At 44.8% G+C, this 19598-nt stretch overlaps 1 protein-coding gene across 1 annotated transcript; it reads left to right on the forward strand.

Moving 5' to 3' along the window:
* The first annotated feature begins 1555 nt into the window (after window positions 1-1555).
* FAM83A (family with sequence similarity 83 member A) lies at window positions 1556-13229 on the forward strand. The gene is made up of 4 exons (XM_053949591.1): window positions 1556-2053; window positions 4835-5002; window positions 6206-6330; window positions 11067-13229. Exons 1-4 carry the CDS (start codon window positions 1571-1573, stop codon window positions 11611-11613), a joined length of 1323 nt encoding a protein of 440 aa, XP_053805566.1. The 5' UTR covers window positions 1556-1570; the 3' UTR covers window positions 11614-13229.
* Window positions 13230-19598: the final 6369 nt, after the last annotated feature.

Raw genomic sequence — 19598 nt, forward strand, 5'->3', positions numbered from 1 at the left:
TTTCGGCCGCGTCTGGCAGCTGCGGGCGGATGTTGGGGGCGGAGGGAGGGACGGGGTAGTTTTTAAAATCACCCCAGAAGCTCAGGACGGTCCCGCCACCGCCCCTCCTCGGCCCCACGTGGTCGCTCCAGGATTAATATCTGAGCTATTTCATACTGTTCTGTGTTTCATATATCTTTGTCTCATCTTTACGTGTCATTTTTTTTCCCCACCCCATACGGCACCTGCCATTGCTCCAATATCTGTGAAGCTGCCCTGAAAAGCTGTCCCTGTGCGTCCATGAAGACACTCGTGCTCCCGAGGCCAGGGCGGTGGGACCTTCTCCCTGCCCACACACGGCCTCAGCAGCCCGCACAAGAGCCCAGGCCGGCACAGCCCCTCGATCCCGCACTCCATCTGGAGCCGTGGCACGGACACAGAGCTGCCGGGGCGAGGGCCAGCCCACCCGCGTGCGGGCAGTGTGTCACACGTGGCGCTGCAGCCAGGCACGCACACAGGTATGGACACCTCGGGCAGCTGCTCCCGCCCCGCCTCGCCTCGGCCAGACCGGCCGGCCCGGCTGCCCCCGGGCTCTGGCCTGTCACCCGCTGCCACCCGCGCCTCCATCCACCTAATGACACAGCACAGAGCTGCCACGGGGCCAACGTGACTCCAGAGGCTGCAGCCTGGGAAAAAAAAAAAAAAAAATCCAACCACCACCAAAAAAAAAAAAAAAAAAGCCTTAAATGTGCACAATCAAGTGATGAGTGTTTGTATTTCTGATGCTTTGAGGCCAGCTCACAACCCTCCCTCCACGTAATATTCAGGATGTTTGGGAAGGGGTATTTTTCTTTTAATAGGATGGCGTAGTCACAAAGCTTTAAAGAAGTGAGTGAATCGTCAATGGTAATAGCAACATACTCCGGACGGGGCACAGTGACGAAGTTCACATCCATTTTTAAGCCTGCCTGGCAGCATGTAGGTGCAGAACAGAGCCCATGACCTTTTTTGCTGTTTTGAAGCCATGGACATGGCTGCTGTCTCCGTTCCAGTTCAACATCAGAGCTGTTTTTTCTCCCTAACGAATACTATGGGAAGACAGAGAAGCCTCAAGCTGTTTTGAAGATTGTGCAATGATGCTTGGGAGCCTACCTGCTTTTGCTTGAGTGCTTTCCTCACTCATATTTCACAGGATGCGACAGGAAGGGAAATACAATCGAATCCGACGGCCGTGGTAAATTTGACTCGAATCCTTCGTATGCCCTGGGGCTGAGGTGGGTGTCTCTCAGATAAGCAATCTCTAATCAGATTTGCTTTTGTGTCCCATCTGGAAACAGATTGTTGCCGGAGTACACCAGCACCTGAGAAGCAAGCTTCAGGTTCGTTTTGAAGATAATTGTACAGACAGATTCAGGGAGTGTGAATTTGCCTGTGGTAATAAGATCTCTTTATTTTTATTCATAGTTAATTCGTTCAGCTGAGGCGACTTCATGCCAGAATGCAGTCCTCAAACAAGAAGGACGACTGCACTGCCTGTGGCACGCATATGCATGGTGCCTGCCCGGCAGATCGGCTGCTGCGACAAAGAACCATGAACCACCCCAGACATATGGGCAAGATAAGGAAGAGGCTGGAGGACATCAAGAACCAGTCCCCGAAGCTGACAAAAGTGGACTTCAGCCACAACGAAAGTATAAGATTGGCTACTGACGCCTTCTTGGATGGTGGGACAGACTCTTACTTCGAAACTCTAAACAAAGAGGGTGAGGTGGATTTCCTCTCCTCGGTGGAAGCTCAGTACATCAAGGATAACGCCAGGGAGTCTTATTACGCACAGGAGTCCCCAGGTGCCGACGGGGCAGCCGCGCCAAAGCAGAACGACGGCGGGTCACTGCCTTCGGGGACCTACTTCCCCACCATTTCTGACAACAGTGAGCCAGCTCTGCTCCACACATGGATTACAGCAGAGAAACCCTATTTAAAGGAAAAATCCACCGCCACGGTTTATTTCCAAACAGAGAAGAACAGCAACATTAGAGACATCATACGCCGGTACATCCACAAGACCACTCAGGTATGAGGAGAGAATTGCTGTTCCCTCTGCCCTTGGTTGTTTCTTGCTCTTACAAGCTCAGGTGAACATGGTGTTTAATCTAAGGCAGGCCTGTGCAATGCAGTGTAGCTTTGCTCTAGAAAGTGCCTGTGAAGAGCCTGTTGTTGAACACAGGCAGTGCTTTTTAATTTTTTTTTAACTCACATCAAGTGAGTTTTATGTTGGTGGCTTAAAAAAAGCATTCCCTCTTCTCTCTTGTAACCTCCCATTCACTCAGTGGATTAAATGTGCTGCAGAAAGGGCAGCTTGGCTCTGTCCCTTCTCATGTTCCTCTACCCCAGCAGGATGGTTTTATCTGTTCAGACCACTGTACCATTAATGCAAATTAAGCCTAAGTGAGCTCTCAGCCATTAGGAATTGTTCGAGAGGATTTGTGGGAGATGTGGGTGAAGGGGAGGCCAAAGAAAGGCAAGTATGTGTGGTATGTCAGCAGCCATCCCCAGAGAAAGGAAATTATCCAGAAAATAGACCTTTCATCCCTAATATGTTGCCTGTATCAGTTAAAAAGCCATGTGAGCTCCATATGGAAACTCTGCAGCATAACTTGGCATGTGGGAAAGGTGCAGATGATGCCTCTGACTACATACAGGTGCTGGAGGCCACAGAGCTGCCAGCCACAAGCCAAAGCCATAGTGCCCACACTATGGGAAACCAGGAACTGAGCAGCTGGAATGGGGACAGAAATCTGATGTCATGTGTGTTCTAGCAGCTCTCTTGTTTTCCTGGGAAAAAAAAAATGATACTTCAGGGCTGTGTTTACCATCATCCAGGAGTTTTGCCCTTATATAAATTCAAAAGAGCAGCAGCAGTTTCACCCAGGAATGGTCAGGAACCAAGCCAGGATGCAATAGTGCTGCCCAGCACAGACTTCTGAGCCCTCTGGATTCCTTCCATTTTGTTATTCCCCAGCAAGGGCAGGTGCTGGCCCTGATAACACAGAGTATAATGGTAGGGGAGAATGATCCCCGTTGGCAACTGCTCTCTCAAAGCCTACAAGTGCTTACCAGACCAGTGGAATTATAGATCAGCCATTTTAAGTTGGAGGCATCAGAAAGATGCAGAAACAGAAAAAATGTCTCTGGAATAATAAAATAGGCATCAGGTAAAAATCAACCCAGACCAATTTTATGTCCTAAGAAGAGAAAACTTGCAGGTGAAAAATTGGGAAATGTAATATAAACCCATGGTTCACATGACCTTCTTAATAATCTAATTTACATTACAAGAGTGTGCTGAAGCGACACTAACAGTATAAATTTGTGAACTGCTTTTGGAGCACAGCTTTCCAATGGCACCAGTTATTAATAATCATCTGATAAGGGTCCATCCTGTATAGTCTAGCATTTGATATATGCATTACAAAATTAAACAACAGACTAAAGACTGTGTTTATGGATGATCTCAAACTGCAAAGGATTGCCAAGGGATGCTACAATTTTAACACATTTGTTAATCGGTGCAAATTGCAAAATGAAATTCAGGCATAAGAAATGAAGAGTACTGCAAGTAAGAGAGGAAAGTCAGATGCAGAAATATAAATTGGGAACAGGTGGTAAAGAGCAGTACCAGAGAGAATAGTCTGGAGCTGGGGCATTAATAGGAAGTGTCAATGTGAGATATTTGACATAATTGTGCTTACCTAGCCACGGCAAAGCTCTTTCTGAAGCACCAGGCTTTGACAGCAGGAGGAAGGTGTGGGATCCTCACTGCTCCACAAATAGTTTGGCTGCGTGAAGAGGACGCTGGCTGCACGGGATGTGCCTGGTCTTGTAGGAGATCCTGATGGTGGCAAGGGGAATAATCTTGCTGTTAGGTGTGGGCATAAGCTTTGGAGTAAGATTCAGAGCAAGCTGGAAGCAATTAGTAAGAGAGATCTACAAAGATGCTGTAAAGTTTGTTTTGATTGAAGGTGATATCCCATGAGCACAGTTACCAAAGGTTCCCTCTCCAGTCAGTGGAGAAACAAGCCCCTCCTGAAGATAAGCCAGGTAATAGCTGGGCTGAACTGACTCTTTCCATGGGCAATAGCAGACATCAGACAAGACCAGCACTTTCTAGTATGGAACTAGTTTTGTATCACATTTACAGCTCCCTTGATCCACACTGGCTGCAGGCTGTGCATTTAAATAGTTGTCAGGGCTTTTATGCCCAGTCCTGAGACTCTTACAGTATTCTGCCAGTTGTGAACTGGGGAGTGTGGATGTGTGATCAAATTCTAACAGTTAGTTTATAAATCAGTGTTTTAAAAAATAGGGAGCTGTTGGAGTCTATCACCCCACCACCAACAACAGGGTGAGGCTTTTTAAAGCCAGGGCTGTCCAGGTGTAAATCATAAAAGAGACAGCATCATCCAGGGATTCTTGCTGAATGTGTGTGGCTTATGACACCTAGTGAGCAGCGTGGAAAGGGCTATGGTCTTTTATCTAGCCACATCCTTATCATTCTCTGATAAGTATTTCAGTATATTTCCTAGTGCTGAAATCTCACCTACAAATTCATGTGTCATCTTGTCATATGTTGTGTGTTACATTGGCTTTATATGAGCAATAAAACAATGAGGCAATATGTTTAATCAGTTTAATGATTCAGGCACTTATAGGGAGAAAACCAGAAAAAATATCCACATATAACTAAACATTTGTGTTTATTGGAATATTTTTAAACAAATAAACTATATCACAGTACCCTCAGAGCAACCTTATGTAAATTGACTCTACTAATGCCTCTGCTCTTTTTCTGAAGGTGTTAGCTGTCGTGATGGATGTGTTCACAGACACTGAGATTCTCTGTGACCTCCTGGAGGCAGCTAACAAGCGCATGGTCTTTGTCTACCTGCTGCTCGATCACAGCAGCATAGATCTTTTCTCGGAGATGTGCGACAAGTTGCAGATTTCTGAGGATCTCTTCAAGGTACTGTGGTTCTGTGAAGCTCTTATGCTGAGAGTTGTCTGCCTAACTGCAGGCACTCTGAGCTAGAAGCATGGTTATGCTAGGGTCAATCCACCTTCTAATTAAAAGGGTGCAAGAGATTTCCTGGGGTAGTGTTAGCACACCCAATTCCTCTTTGAAGATGCCTACGTTTTCCCGTGGATACTATTAGAAAGGTAAGGCATTTCCATGAGGTCCCCAGATGAAAGTAATCTTGGCCCTGAAGCTTTAAAATAGGACTTAAATTTCCCTAGTAGAGTTATCTAACATAGCTATTAGAGCTGCTTCTGTTTAATAGCTCTGCAGCAGCTGTGGTCTGGCAGCCACAGGGAGAAGGTGCACAAAAACTCTTTTGCATAGCCATAGCTTGGTTGCACTGGCTGGTTTCTGATAAAATGTGTTAAAGCTCTTGTAAAGGTAGGTGGCTGTTAGTTTAATCTGCCTTCATCTCTGTCAGAGGGAGCTGGCTTTAAAAGAACCCCTCCTAGGGATTATTTCAGTTGTTGCTTGAGATGCTGTAGAGCTCCTATGGCATCTCCCTGGAGATGGGTGATGCTGCAGAGGCCACAGACCTCTGGAATGGCAGCTGTGGGCACACAGGAGACCTGAGGGCATCTTACACATACATCAGACACCTGGTTTTCAGCTGAATTCCATCCCAAATATATAAAGAAGCTGAAATTAATAATGCATGTTCATAACTGTTTGCATGCCTGTAAACCCTCACTTCTAAGGAGAGTGTGTCCTTGCAGGCCCAGATGGATTGGAGGAGCAGAGGTTTTGCCCTGCTGTGTCATGGCACAGCCAATGTAAATCAAAGGAGTATACAGCTACAGCAGATTGTGCCTGGGGTGTCAGTGGAAGGCAACAGGCTGCTCCCAGCTATGGACACATCCATGCTCCTTTTGGCTGGGGTAGGGTCAGTTACTGTCACACAGCTCAGCTCCACCTGCATGAGCTTCCAGGCAGGTTTATATCTCTGGTGAAACAAGCAACCCCTGGCAAGTGAGAGACCTTGGCTAGGTTTCTCCTGGACACAAACCTTCAATATCACATCAGAGAGTCCGTTCAGACATTTGACTTTGGGGCAGTGAAGAGCTAAAGGCAGTGAGGGAAGAGGGCCCTCCCTGTCTGATTTTTTATTAAAAAGACATGTAATTCACTCAATTTTATTTTTATTTACAGAATATTTCAGTCCGCAGTGTTACTGGAGAGGTTTACTGTGCCAAGTCAGGCAGGAAATTTTCAGGACAAATTAAAGAAAAATTTCTTATCTCTGACTGGAGATACGTGCTCTCTGGATCTTACAGGTGAGATAAGCCACTGCACTTCATGTCCAGGTACTCTTTTATGATTTTTAATACTTCTTCCCAAAAGAAGTGCCATGGAAATTTTTGTAAGGTAAGAAGCTTTTGCTTAACAAAAAACACCTCATGTTTTCAAATATTTGCCATTTTTCAAAATTCTACTTAACTTGCTTTAAAGCTGGCTCTTAGTTCCTTATGGAGCATGGGTTTTAATTTAAATGCTCAGAAACTAATGTAAACAACTTTGCCAATGCAGCCCTGGGGCAAAGCTAGAAATGTGTACAGCTTAATATTATGCTTTCCTCATTGTTAGGGTTCTCAAGTGTTGTGATCATGAGCCATGATACATTTCTGTCTCCCTTGGGTTCCCTTGATGTAGCATATGTCACTCAGCTTATCTGAGGATTTGTTCTTCATATGACAAATTTAGTGATTAAAGGTAAAACAGAAATACTTCAGAGACTTACTGTTTTTCCATGTGTTTCATTAACAGGTAGGCAGTATATATCTACATAACTGCTGTACTTTCATTTTCCCCCTTTTTTAAATGTTTGTTTGTTTGTTTTGTTTTGTTTGTGTTGCTATAATTATTTCAGGTAGTGGATATAGCATCTCAACAACTGGATTTTTAAGTAAGATCCTAGATCTTTGGTCAGGGAATTTCAGGAGATTCTGAGCTTGCATCAAATAAATGAAGTTTCTGAGCATTATGGCTACATAGATATGTTTCACAAATGACCAAGTGTATCCTAGAATCCAGGTACAAAAATACAAGAGGTGATTATTTAATTTAAAGAATGTGATTAGTTTTCTTAATCCCAGTTTACGATTTGGAAGCTTAAATGCCTCTGGTCTGATAAAACTGTATCTTCAGGAATTTTACAGAACTACAGTAATGAAGGAAAAAATGAATTTGTGGGGATGGGCTGCAGGAGCTCAGATGTACACTAACACAGGCACCCACTTTTCACTCCATTTCCAAATGAACCATTTTCATTCCATTTCCAAATGAACTCAGTGGACACTGGGGGTTGGGGTTTTTTTATTGACTGTTACTTTGTTTTCTTGTTATTTGGGGTGATTTTTAATGCCTTGTCAAAGATGTGTTAAAATCCAACAAAAGACTTGTATAGAGTAGAAATGAAGGATGTGTGGGAGAAGAACATAACACAATCTATTTTCTTTGACCAAGAAGCTTCCTTTTGGCTTCTCTTTGAATACCAAAAAAACTATAAACACCTGAAGTCCTGTGCAGTCACTTTTGTCTTACTCTAATGCTATCAAGTACCCTGTCAAACTATGTAATTCCACATTCAGCACAGAAACAGAGAGGGTGGTGAGGAACAAATGTATTTAAAACTATAAAAAACTATTTAACTTCAGTATGTTCAGCACCAGTTTGCAATTCACATGGGTTATAGCTGGCTACCAGTATGTGGCATTTCTTGCTAGCTCTCACTTTATTAACCTGAAAGATTTTTGTTATGCCTAAATCTTATCCACCAACCTCTTCAGGTAAAAATAAGAATGATGTTGAGTGAAACAGATTCAAACTCTTCTGCAATGCATTTGTTGGAAACCACATTGGAGTAGATCTTAAAACTGATACAAAGATTTTAAAATACAACACCAAATTTCAATGAAGTGCTGAGCTCTGCATGATAGTTGTAATAGTGGTGGGGGGAACAGGCTGAGGAAATAAAATAGCCCTTCAGGACATACTCTCAATTTTTATTGCCAGTGTCTGTGGTGAGGGGTTAGAATGCAGTATTTTTGCTGTCTCTGTGTCACTCTACCTCAACCTATGTTAACTGTTATTCCATTTTTTTTTCATTACTTTGAAATTAGACAGTGCATGAACACAGCATTCCTAAAGAAGGCATAATGAAAACTGCAGAAAGCACAGACCTTGATCCCCAGGGGCAGCTGAGTATCTCCCTGGCTGCCACTCTGAAAGCCACTGGCCTCTTCAGAGTCAGCATCTAACAGCTAACACGGACATGCTTTGCCAGGAGCATCAGTTCAGGTGGGGCAGGTTTCTCCCACACAGGTTATCCACCAGCAGGCAACACTGACATCCAGGGTAACCCAAAGCTGAGCCCAGCTGAAAACCCCAGTGTGTCCTTCCTTCTGTTTCACGTTCCATGGGTGTTGTGCTGCACGTTGCTGCAGCACTGCAAACACAGGGATGAGAACATCCCTACTGAGCTGCAGCTCCAGCAATGCAGAGAGGACACCCATTATAAAACAAGCCCAATGCTGAACAGGAGAGGTGGCATTTGATTGAGAACATCGTAAATGAGAGGGTCTGTAACAGGACATAGGACAAAACCCTGGAAAGATGGCTGAGCAGTATCTATCTGTGACTGAATGTATGATAACAGTGTTGGCCCCAAGCCAGGCATCATTTCTTTGTGCTTTCTCCTCTTTTGATGGGCCTCACCCAAAAAAACCTGGGAGAAAAGTGATCCCTCTGGGCAGATGGTGACAATAACAGACTTCTCTGAGCCTGTTCCAAAACAGCACTTAGAATTGTAAACCAAAGAGCAGAACAAGGTCTAAAACCTAAACAATGCATCTTCTCTTAGAATTAAGCCAATGAAAACCTGTTAAGTCTTTTATGCTAAGTTCTGTTTTGTTCTTCAGCAAAGTACACAGACTGTAAATTGCTGTGACTCACTACACAACAAGTCCACAAGCGTTTGTCTATAATCACAAAGATCTTACCTTGTTACTTTGAGCTGACCCATTTGCCATCAGTTGTTGGAGAATCTCTGGGCTATTTATTCTAACTTTCTCTGTTTACAAGGGTTACAGGTAAAATCTATGACCCACAAACTAGTATCTGTCAGGTACTCCAGGAAGATACATGTGGGAGTAAATCATCAGAATTGGGCAGAACACGTTTTTTCCTCCGATTCTGTTATGCATTTACCAGCCATTTACAAGTATAATTGATTTTTATTTCTGTCTAAATTTTCTTTTATAAACTAGGTGTATCTCTAGGACATAAAGTATAAACATGATACTTTAGACCTCAGCCCTTTCATGAGTTTGTAACCTTCAACACAGATATCCTAGAAAAATTGTGTGCATTTTTGTATTTATTTCTGACCTGTTGTCTCTTTAATAGTTAGATGAAGGACATGTAAAGGTTTAGAGAGCACTGCTCAGTGAATAAATGCAACATTAAGCTGGCACAGCAGATGTACGCACCCAGCAGGGAGTTAGCTTGCTCTTTACCTTGGGTCCCAAGGTTCTGTCCATATTTAGAATGATTTGAACACAGTGGATGAGAAGTACCTGAATTTTGGTAACTCACTATGTGTTTTCATGTCCAGTCACAAAATGTATCGTTTAAATTGTATGGGTGCCCAATGGCATTGAACTACTGATTTCTTCACTCCTCCCCCTGCTCCTGAAGCAACAGTATAAAATCACTGTATACCTCAAACCCAGCCCTCTTTAGGAATGCTCTGGACAAGCAGATGTAAATTGTCTGTCTTACTGCCTCAGTATCAGCTCAGGCTGTCAGTCTCACTGAGCTTCACAGCTGTTTTACCAAAACATGACAAGATTTTAAGTGCACACACCTACAGCCAAATCTGGCTCTCAGCAGCCCTTGAGCAAATCCAGCCTAGCTAATAAAGTCACGCAGGAATAACCATGGCAGAGTTTTGCCAACACAGAATAATCTCAGGTTCAAATCAACCGCTGCTGCTCTGTATCCTCTGCTGCACAGCTCAAGCCCTGGTCAGTTCAGGGAGTAATTACATTTCACTCTCTCAACTATGCTCATTTTATTGGTGCTGCTGCTGCTCAGACACAGCAGCCTGCGCAACACAATCAAGCTGGATTGTGGTTTTATAAAAGCACAAATTTATGTTTGCTGAGTGGATTAGGGAAGCACATAAAAGAAAAATAATTTAAAAGCTGTGGGTTATCCTAAGGTGTGTCTCTGAACTACCAGAATTAAAACTATTGTGGTGTTTCTCCCTTACTTTATAGCAAAGTATTACATTTATTTTTGGAAATGCTGTAGGAAATATTTGTAATTTAATTTTCTCTGTAGTGAAGAAAACAAGCATTTGTCAGGTGTGGTGGCTTGTTTTGTGGCATGGGACGTGACAGGAAGGTTGAGGTTTTATGTGTTTCTCTTGACCAATGCAGAAAGATTATTGAAAAATAACCTTGACCAATGCAGAAAGATTATTGAAAAATAACCTTTTGTTTAAAGGATGGTTCTTTTTTCCTGGTCTTTTTGATGTCACTTGGAGGGGCTGACAGTTACCAAGTGGAATGGCATGCTGCAGGGTACAAGGTACAATTTATGTGTGTGCAGATAAGACATGGCAAGACCTGAATTTAAGCATGGAACAGAGGTCCCCAAAAGAGGGGTCTAAACTCCTTTCCATGGAACAGACACCCATACCTTGGGTATTGTATCTGACGTTTATCCATGCAGTGGATCTGGATCACCACTCCCTTCAGGAGGTTGCATAACGTTTCGAGGTTTCTTGAAGGTTTTAGAAGCAGCTGCAATAACAAAGATTGATCCAAGTTAAAGAGCACTGATGTGAACTGACCTGAAATTCAACTTCGACATCCATCTTCATCCTGTGTTTAGACAAGAAGCTTCAGCAGTAAAACACATTTGCCTATCGCATCACCCCTGCGGGGGATCTGCAGTTCCTGATGGCCGGCGTTAACTCTAACCCTTACCTTGTCTCTTCTTCCAGCTTCACGTGGCTGTGTGGCCAGGTTCACCGCAACCTCCTCTCTAAGTTCACGGGCCAGGTTGTGGAGCTGTTTGACGAGGAGTTCCGGCACCTGTACGCGCTGTCCAAGCCCGTGCGGGGCCCCAAGACCCCGCCGCGCAGCCTCCCCTTCCTGTTCAGCCGGAGCTGGCACCCCCCGCGCAGCCTCCCCTACAGCGACGAGGGAAGTGCCAACACCCTCTCCGACCCCTTCAGCAGCCTCTCAGCTGGGAGCACCCACCAGAGCAAGCAGACCCCAAGAACTCTCATATTCAACAGCAACTTCACCCCCCAGTCACCTCTGCACCGAGTCAATTCCTTCCACAGCTATGTCTCATTCACTCCCCCGCCTCCACAGAAGGCCATCCAGCCTAACTACTATCAGCCACACTACATGGCCGAAAACTCCACAGTTCCCTATAACAACATGAACATTTACAGACCTATAAGGCTCAGGCAAGAGGAACCAAACAGGACAGGGTTAAGCTCATCCTGGAGATGCCTCCACAAAGCTAACCTGTTTGCATAATAACCACCTTGTTTGGAAATGCAAGGAAATGTAGTGAGGACCTGTTTAGCAATCGCTTGTGTACTGATGAATATAGAAATTCTGTATAACACAAATGAGGATGATTTCAAGCCTCTTGTTTTGTTGCTTATGGATGCTTCATTTCCCTGATTAAAAAGCCAAGGCTGCTAATGTGTGAATCTCAGGTGCATCAGGATCCCAGGAAGAATACATCTGAATAGTGCTACTCACAGTGCAACACTGCTGCTGCTGCTGTCACCTGCCCCTGGCGGCATATTTGTGTACCAGAAAGACAGTAACTGTTTTTCTTATGTCCAGGCAACTGAAAGGGGGTAATGCACAGTTTACTACTCTGCATCTTATGCACTTGAATAAGGAGACTGAAGGCTGCTGTTTCCGTGGCATACAGAGATGAAGCTGGCAGCAGCAGGATACCTTTGTGCTCGCATCAGACCTTAATCTTGATTTATGGGGGACTGTCTTTGAGCTGGCAGGGAAGCACAGGTCCTGCCATAGCACTTCGAGCTCTCTCTGCTTGAGCTGCACAGCAAGGATGGCTATTCCCAAGGATTCTTAGGAAGGGGCCTGGTGCCCTTGACACGGACTGAGACCAACACTTCCAGTTGTGGAAGACACATTCACCCCACGTTCAATTCCACTTATCAGCAACACGGGTGTGTCCCAGCACACTTGGTTACAAACCTCCAATCCTACCAGCTCAGGGCAACTTTCCTTATGCAGAGCACCTGTGAAGGTTCAGACTGGAAAATGAAGCTGAGTTAAAGAAGCAAAGTCCTACTAGTAACACACCAGGACTGTTCCAATTCATTTAATTGCACATGGATCTTTAAAATCCTTTCTGTGGTCATCTGATTGAGCGTGAAGTTAGAGATACCACCGAGTTCTTCATGGCCTCTAATTATAAAGTTAAACTGGGTGTCTGTAGTGCCCATGGACTAGAGTTACCAAGGGAGTTACAGAGGTTCAGCAGCTTGAACCAAACCAGAAAAACCTTCTGCCAAATAATCCATGAAAACTAAGGAAGCTTCTGTAAGCAAAAGTAAGAAAATTCATGAAACAAAGGATTTCCATCCAAACTTACCAAGATGCCTGACAGCTGTTGATTTATCAGTAGATTTTTTTGTTCCACACCTGCTTTGTATCATTTTTCATATGCCTCCAACAGAAAACAGAACCCTAAACACATTTGCACTTCTGGCCTGTTTTCCCTGACTTCTCACCTGCTCAAAAAGGAATACAAGTTAATTATGTAGACTGAGGATGATGATAATTGTATGCAGGTGAAGAAGGTTTCTCATCCTTGGAAGTGCAATCATTTTGGAAGCATACCTATAAAGTTTAAAGAACATTATGAAAGGTACAGGATGGACATATCCTGCTCTAGCTTCAGTATGGGTGTTTTAACCAGTAATACCAAATTTTGGAGTCCATAATAATAATCCAAGTATTGCATATAATTGTAAATTCTGTACATAGCAACACTTTTTGGATTCCTCGGGGAGAAGGGAAATTTGATTTTCATTCCTATGATAATTCTACTTAATTATCTGAATATAGCAATCATTCAAATAAAAGAGAATACTTTTTTCTTCATATTCTATTGCCCTGTACATCTTATTCTATTATCTTTCAAAAGCTGAATGAGTCCCATGCAGTCAAAGCCCAGATGAAGGAGAAACATATTTTGTTTCTTCTGAAATCAGCCAGAACAGAATTAAGTTGTCCAAAGAGACTAATTAAGATTTTCCTTCTAAATGTGGTTCATTTCACTGATCCTGTTGTGGCCCAGCTGGGGTGGTACAGAGGGGGATGTGGGTAGAACTTTGTAGACCTTGATTTCCTCGGGCCATGCCCTGTGAAGTCCATGAAGGAGCTCTTTTCACCTCTGTCAGGCAAGACAGTTTGCCTACAAAAGTTTTGGAGAACGTAGCTAATGAAAAGTAGGTAAGGGTCAAGCTAATAATCCAGAAGGACCACTGTGAGTTAATTTCAGCTGGATCAGGAAAACAGCTTGCGTTGGTTCAGATAACATCTGAATTTGAACATCAAATGAATGAAATTCCAGTTTTGATGGAAAACAGTAGTCAGTTTACAATGTCAGCAATGAGTTACGCTAAAAATCCTGACAGGCCCCCACAACTCAGTGATAAAGGGCAATGTTCATAGGCAGCTGCAGAAGCTGCCAGGAAGGTCATGGCAGGTGGTGACCTGCCCTGTCCATCTGCAGCAAAGAAGGGCTCAGATAAACTCATGCACACCATGCACCCTCCTCAAGTCTGAGAATGACAGCAAGCTGAGTGCTGCAGGTGAGTCACTGGAGGGAAGGGATGTTGTCCAGAGGGAGCTGGACAGGCTGGAGGCCCACATGAACCCCATGGAGTTCAACAAGGCCAAGTGCAAGGTCCTGCACCTGGGCTGGGGCAGTCCACAGTACCTGTGCAGAGTAGGGGGTGAATGGATTGAGAGCAGCACGGAGGAGAATCTGCGATTACTGGAGGGTTTATTGGGCATGAGCTGTCACTGCACACACAGCCCAGGCGGCCAAACATGCCTTGGGCAGCATCCAAAGCCCCATGGGCAGCAGGGCCAGGGAGGGGATTCTGCCTCTCTGCTTTGGTCACTCTCCGTAGTGACTCAGGATCTCATCTGGGCTTTGCTGAGGCCTGTTGGATTCCCCTGCTGCCCTCCTATTTTGTAATGTTTTGAAGGAAGATGATCTAGGTAGGGCTTAAAAGATTAAATAAATGTAGCCTATACCAACCTCCAGATGATCTACAGAAGTGAGTTTCTAATTAAAACAGATTTTTTGGGGATGTTTAGAGCTTTTTAGAGTGGGAGGACCTGTGGAGTGCAGCAGGGGCCTCCAATGGGTCCCAGCAAAGCCCAGGTGAGGCCTCAGAGCACTCTAGAGGTCAATTATGTCCCTATGTGGGCCCCTGCAGAGCCTAAGAAAAGCCCCAGGGCTTTCTGGAGGGCAACTCTGCCATGTCAGAGCACCACGGGTGGTGACTGCAATTACATTCCTGTCAGGGCTGGTTCTGTGCATGTCCTCACCACGGGGAGCAGAGAGCAGGCAAGTGCCACTGCCCAAGGGACTGTTGTGCACCAGGAAAGGTTTTGCAGGGCACCAGGAACTCACAGCTGCCCCAGCATTCACACCCTGGAACTAAGCTGCATGAATAGGCTGGGCTTGGCCAGGGTTTTCCAAAGTGTCCCCGTGTCCCTTCCCCAGCCAGAACTAGCCCTGCAGGTCTTTCAGCTGATGTCCTGTGAGCAAGTGCTGCCCATTAAGGTGGAATGTTCATCCTGGTGCCCGGACATACAACTCCCACCAGATCCCACCGGCAACTGCTGCTCACACTGGAGGCACCCAGAGGAGCCTGTGCTCGAGGACATTCCCTGTGCTTCCTGCCTGTGAACCTGGGAGCATTTCACTGATTGTTTCTTCCACAGGCTGCTTCCAGTCACTTGAGACTTCACCTGACTTCCATGACTTCAAGTATCATGGAGAGTGGCTTGGCAGCTACACCAGCCAATTCCCTCAGGACTCTAGGACACATCTCGCCAGGTCCCACAGAGGACCAGTGTTCATGTTCCTCAGGTGCTCTCAACCCTGATCTTCTCTCACAGTAGGAGGGACTTTGTTTCCCAGTCCCTGCCTTGAGAGCCATCGACTCAAGAGACATAAGAGGAGAAGTTGCCAGTGAAAACTGAGGCAGAATATTCATTGAATACCTCAGCCTTCTCCATGTCCATTGTTACCAGTTTGCCAGTTTTTCCACAGGCTGCTTTTTTTTTTTTTTTTTTTTTTTTTTCCTTTGTGACACAGTCAGTTCCCTGGTTATTCTGCCTAGAAAACAAAGAGTAACATCCAGGTGTTACTCCTCCCTCAACCACTGCTCACCATACTCCTTCTCCTTTTCCAGAACCCTCATTAGGGCTGCCAACTGCTCTTCCATTCCTGGGGAGGTGATAGAGCAACAGATCTTGGAAATTACTTCCAGTTTGTCCCGTGATGGACAAGAAGGTGATGGGGAATAGTGAGCAGGTTGCTGTATGCTGTATCACGTAGGAGGCAGGAAGGTCAACTGACTCATATCAGAAGAACCTCCCCAGGGCCAGTGCTCAGAGGGTCTGCCCTCCACCATTCCAGCCACTCATCCTGACACAGAATTACATCCAGCTTGATGGGAATCCTGAAGTACTGTCAATTTTCTTCTAGTTTTCCAGAATTTCTGTCACCAGTGAACTCCACTTCACTTTAGCTACTGAACCCCCGATGACTGATGCTGTTCCCAGTTTTAGTACCTTCCCAGGGAGTGTGGATCCTGCAAGCACAATTGGGGGAACTCACCCAGTACTGGCTGGGTCATATGCCATCACTATGCTCCCCAGGTGGGGAGCCCACAGGGTCCCACCTGGGTTCCCAGATTACTATCAAAATGGGTTTGCTTGCATCTAGCTTATGTATGTGTACCAGAAAGAAGGCAGGAGAAGTTGGCAGTACCTAAAACCCCTCTGCTACTGCCAGCAATAAAGGTGCCTCTAAGCTGGGAGCACAAGCAGGACTCCATGTTACAACCCTTGATTCCTCATTTTTACAATGACTGCCTGCTGATGAAAAGAGAGAATAATTTTTTTGTTTTCCTGTGTTTCCTTGTGCAGCCTTTGCTTTTTCTCTATTAAACTGCCTTTATTGTGGACCACAGGTCCTTTTTATATCCATCTTATTTTCTCCTTCCCTGTAGTGCTGGGGGGGAAGGGGGTGATAGAGCATTGGGGTGGGCACCTGGCTGCAGGCCAGGGCCAACCCAGTGACAGGATGACGGGTTTTAATTTGAAAGAGGATACAAGGAAGAATTTTTTTATGATTAGGGTGGTGAGGCACTGGAACAGGTTGCACAGAGAAGTTACAGATGCCCCATAACTGGCAGTGTTCAAGGTCAGGTTGGATGGGGCTTTGAGCAACCTGGTCAAATGGAAAGTTTCCTGCCAAACCCCCAGGCAGGAAGGCTGGAACTGGATGACCTTTGAAGTTCCCTTCCAACCCAAATAATTTGATGATTCTGTGATGAAAACTGTGTTAACGTTACTAATTACAGCACTAACGCAGTCCCTCGCCTCAAAGCCAGCAGCACTCAAACACTCAACAGCAGGACACATAATGGTGTTTGCAGGCAGCAATCATTTCAGGAACATAAGAACCAGCAGCAGAGGGTCCTTCCCAAAGCACCTGTACCACAAGCAAGTGTTAAAATAACAAAATCAAACCTCAGTAACTGTTAGTGGATTCTCCCTTGCAATTTGCAATACTAAAATTTGCTGTTTAACTCAGAATGGAGTAGTGATGCATGTACTAATAGCAACAATAATATAAAAGCCAAATAATGAAGAAATCTTATTACAGGCAGATGTAAAATTATGCAGAAGGTAGAGGCAACAATGAAGCATTCAATGCAAAATGGAAATACAAAGCCCCTCTAGAGACACAGTCAGAAACAGAAAACTGGAGTTAGAAGAGGCACAAAAAAGGGAGAGGCAGGCCAAAAAAGGAAGAACTGAAGTAGCTGAGATGAGAGATAGCCAGGCAAAAATGGGACAAAGGAACATTTTATAGCCCCAGTGCAATAAACACTGGTTATTTGGAACAGTAACTATGTGACACATTCAGAACAGCATTAATCTTCTTTTCTTTGCAGTAGTTAAAATCAACATTTTTGCTTTAGTATTGTTTTAGAAAATACTGCCTGCTCTTAACAGCTAACACTTGTCTTTAACTCCTGGAACCAGTGGGGAGTTAACCTTTATGTTCCCAGCTTAAGAGACAATGTCAAATCAAACAATCTGGACAGGCAACAAAAAGTTTCCAAATCACCTTGGCTAGCTGCTGTGTGTTTCGGATATCTCAGTCATGAAATGACAATGTTTGGCAAGTATTTAATTTGCTGCTAAAACAGTTCCAATGCTATTTGTGAAGCCAAATAATTTGGTGAGTTTCCATTAAGTGTCTATAAGACCTGGTCCCATAGAAGTTGTGTTCTGATGTCCTAACAGCTGAGACAAAGCAAATTACAGCCTTTTTATGTGGCTACTCATGACCTTCAGTTTAAGAAGAAAGTGGGAGATGTCCATGTTTCATTTTTTTCCTGACATATTTAGCATTAAGCTTTCCACGTTTGCTGTCTTTGGTGTAAGATTCTCCTGTTGATGCCAGCATTGTAATTAATTTACAACACATTGTGGACAGTCTCTTCTGAAGAATTACGACACCTCTTCGTCTTAAAAGCATCCCCAGCCCTTCAAGCGGGCTTCATGGCCACCTGACTACAGCGCTGCACAAACGCACACAAAAGTTTCCGCCCAGCAAAGCACACGCATGACTAAACCAAATCTCCTGTGGCACATGATGAGTGCACCAGTGCTCACCCAAGGATACCTGCCAAGTCATCGCCCTTCGTTACCAGCTGCCCAGGATGTGGTTCAATCGCACTAACTCAACAAACTATCAAAAGTAATTTGACACGGCTGAAGGCAATATTCCATTTTTCTGGAGAAGTTTCAGTCAACTTAGCAGAGGGCTAAACCACACCAAGGGTTCAATCTCTTCCATCAGTCACGCAGATGAAGGGATTGAGTGCACCCTCAGCAAGTTTGCAGATGACACCAAGCTGAGTGGTGCAGTTGACAGACCTGAAGGATGGGATGCCATCCAGAGGGCCCTACACAAGCTCAAGAATCTCATGAGGTTTAACAAGACCAAGTGCAAGATGCTGCACCTGGGTCGGGACAACCCCCGCACCCATCCAGGCTGGGGGAGGAACAGACTGAGAGCGGCTGTGCTGAGACCTGGGGGTGCTGCTGGATGAGAGGCTGGGCATGACCCAGCCATGGGCACCTGGAGTGCAGAAAGCCAAACCTGTCCTGGGCTGCATCTAAAGCCCCGTGGGCAGCCGGGTGAGGGAGGGGATTCTGCCTCTCTGCTCTGCTCTGGTGAGATCCCACCTGCAGCACTGCAACCAGCTCTGGGGTCCCCAGCACAGGAAGGACATGGCCCTGCTGAAGTGAGTCCAGAGGAGGCCACAAAAATATTCAGAGGGATGGAGCACCTCTCCTATGAGGAAAGGCAGAGACAAGTGGTGCTCTGCAGCCTGGAGAAGGCTCTGGGGAGATCTCATTGGGGCTTTCCAGTACATAAAGGAGGATACAAGAGAGCTGGAGAGGGACTTTTCACAAGGGCCGGTAGTCAAAGGGCAAGGGGGAATGGATTCAAACTGAGAGAGCAGATTTAGTTTAGATATTAGAAAGAAATTCTTTGCTGTGAGAATGGTGAGACACCAGAACAGGACGACCAGAGAGGTCTAGTGGAAGGTGTTCCTGCCTGTGGCAGTGGGGTTGGAACTAGGTGATCTTTAATGTCCCTTTGCCCTCTTGTAGATGCCCAAACCACACAGCACCAGTGCTTGAGAAAGCAAAGCAAAGTGTTGTCACTGACAACTGAAAGCACAACAGACGGAGCTGGATGAGGCAGAAACAACACTGCCAGTTTTCACAGCAAAGATCTTCCTTGCAGGCTTTTACAAAGGATATGATCTGATGAAACACTCTTCAGTACATATAAACAACCTTGTCAGTTTTTCTCCTTCTCGTTCTAGGCACACTGAACACAAGACTACAGCTTGTTCAATGCCTGCAACAAACACTCGGCTTCCAAAAGAGAAAACCTCCTAGTTTTAAGTTAAATATTTATTACTTAGATTTCCTTCCTAAAAGATATGGAATTATTGTTATTGACAATTTCTCAGCATAAATATATTTGAGATTTCTAGCTATCCGTCTCTGAACAGGAAATCACTATAATGTTAATCAAAAATATTAAAATAATTACTTAAGAAAATGGCTAATTTCATGGCTCTAAATGCAACAACATCAAATTTGATACCAAGAAATTTCCAAATTGGACATCA

The sequence above is a fragment of the Vidua chalybeata genome, chromosome 1 (genome assembly GCF_026979565.1).
Source record: "Vidua chalybeata isolate OUT-0048 chromosome 1, bVidCha1 merged haplotype, whole genome shotgun sequence".
Lineage (NCBI taxonomy): Eukaryota > Metazoa > Chordata > Aves > Passeriformes > Viduidae > Vidua > Vidua chalybeata.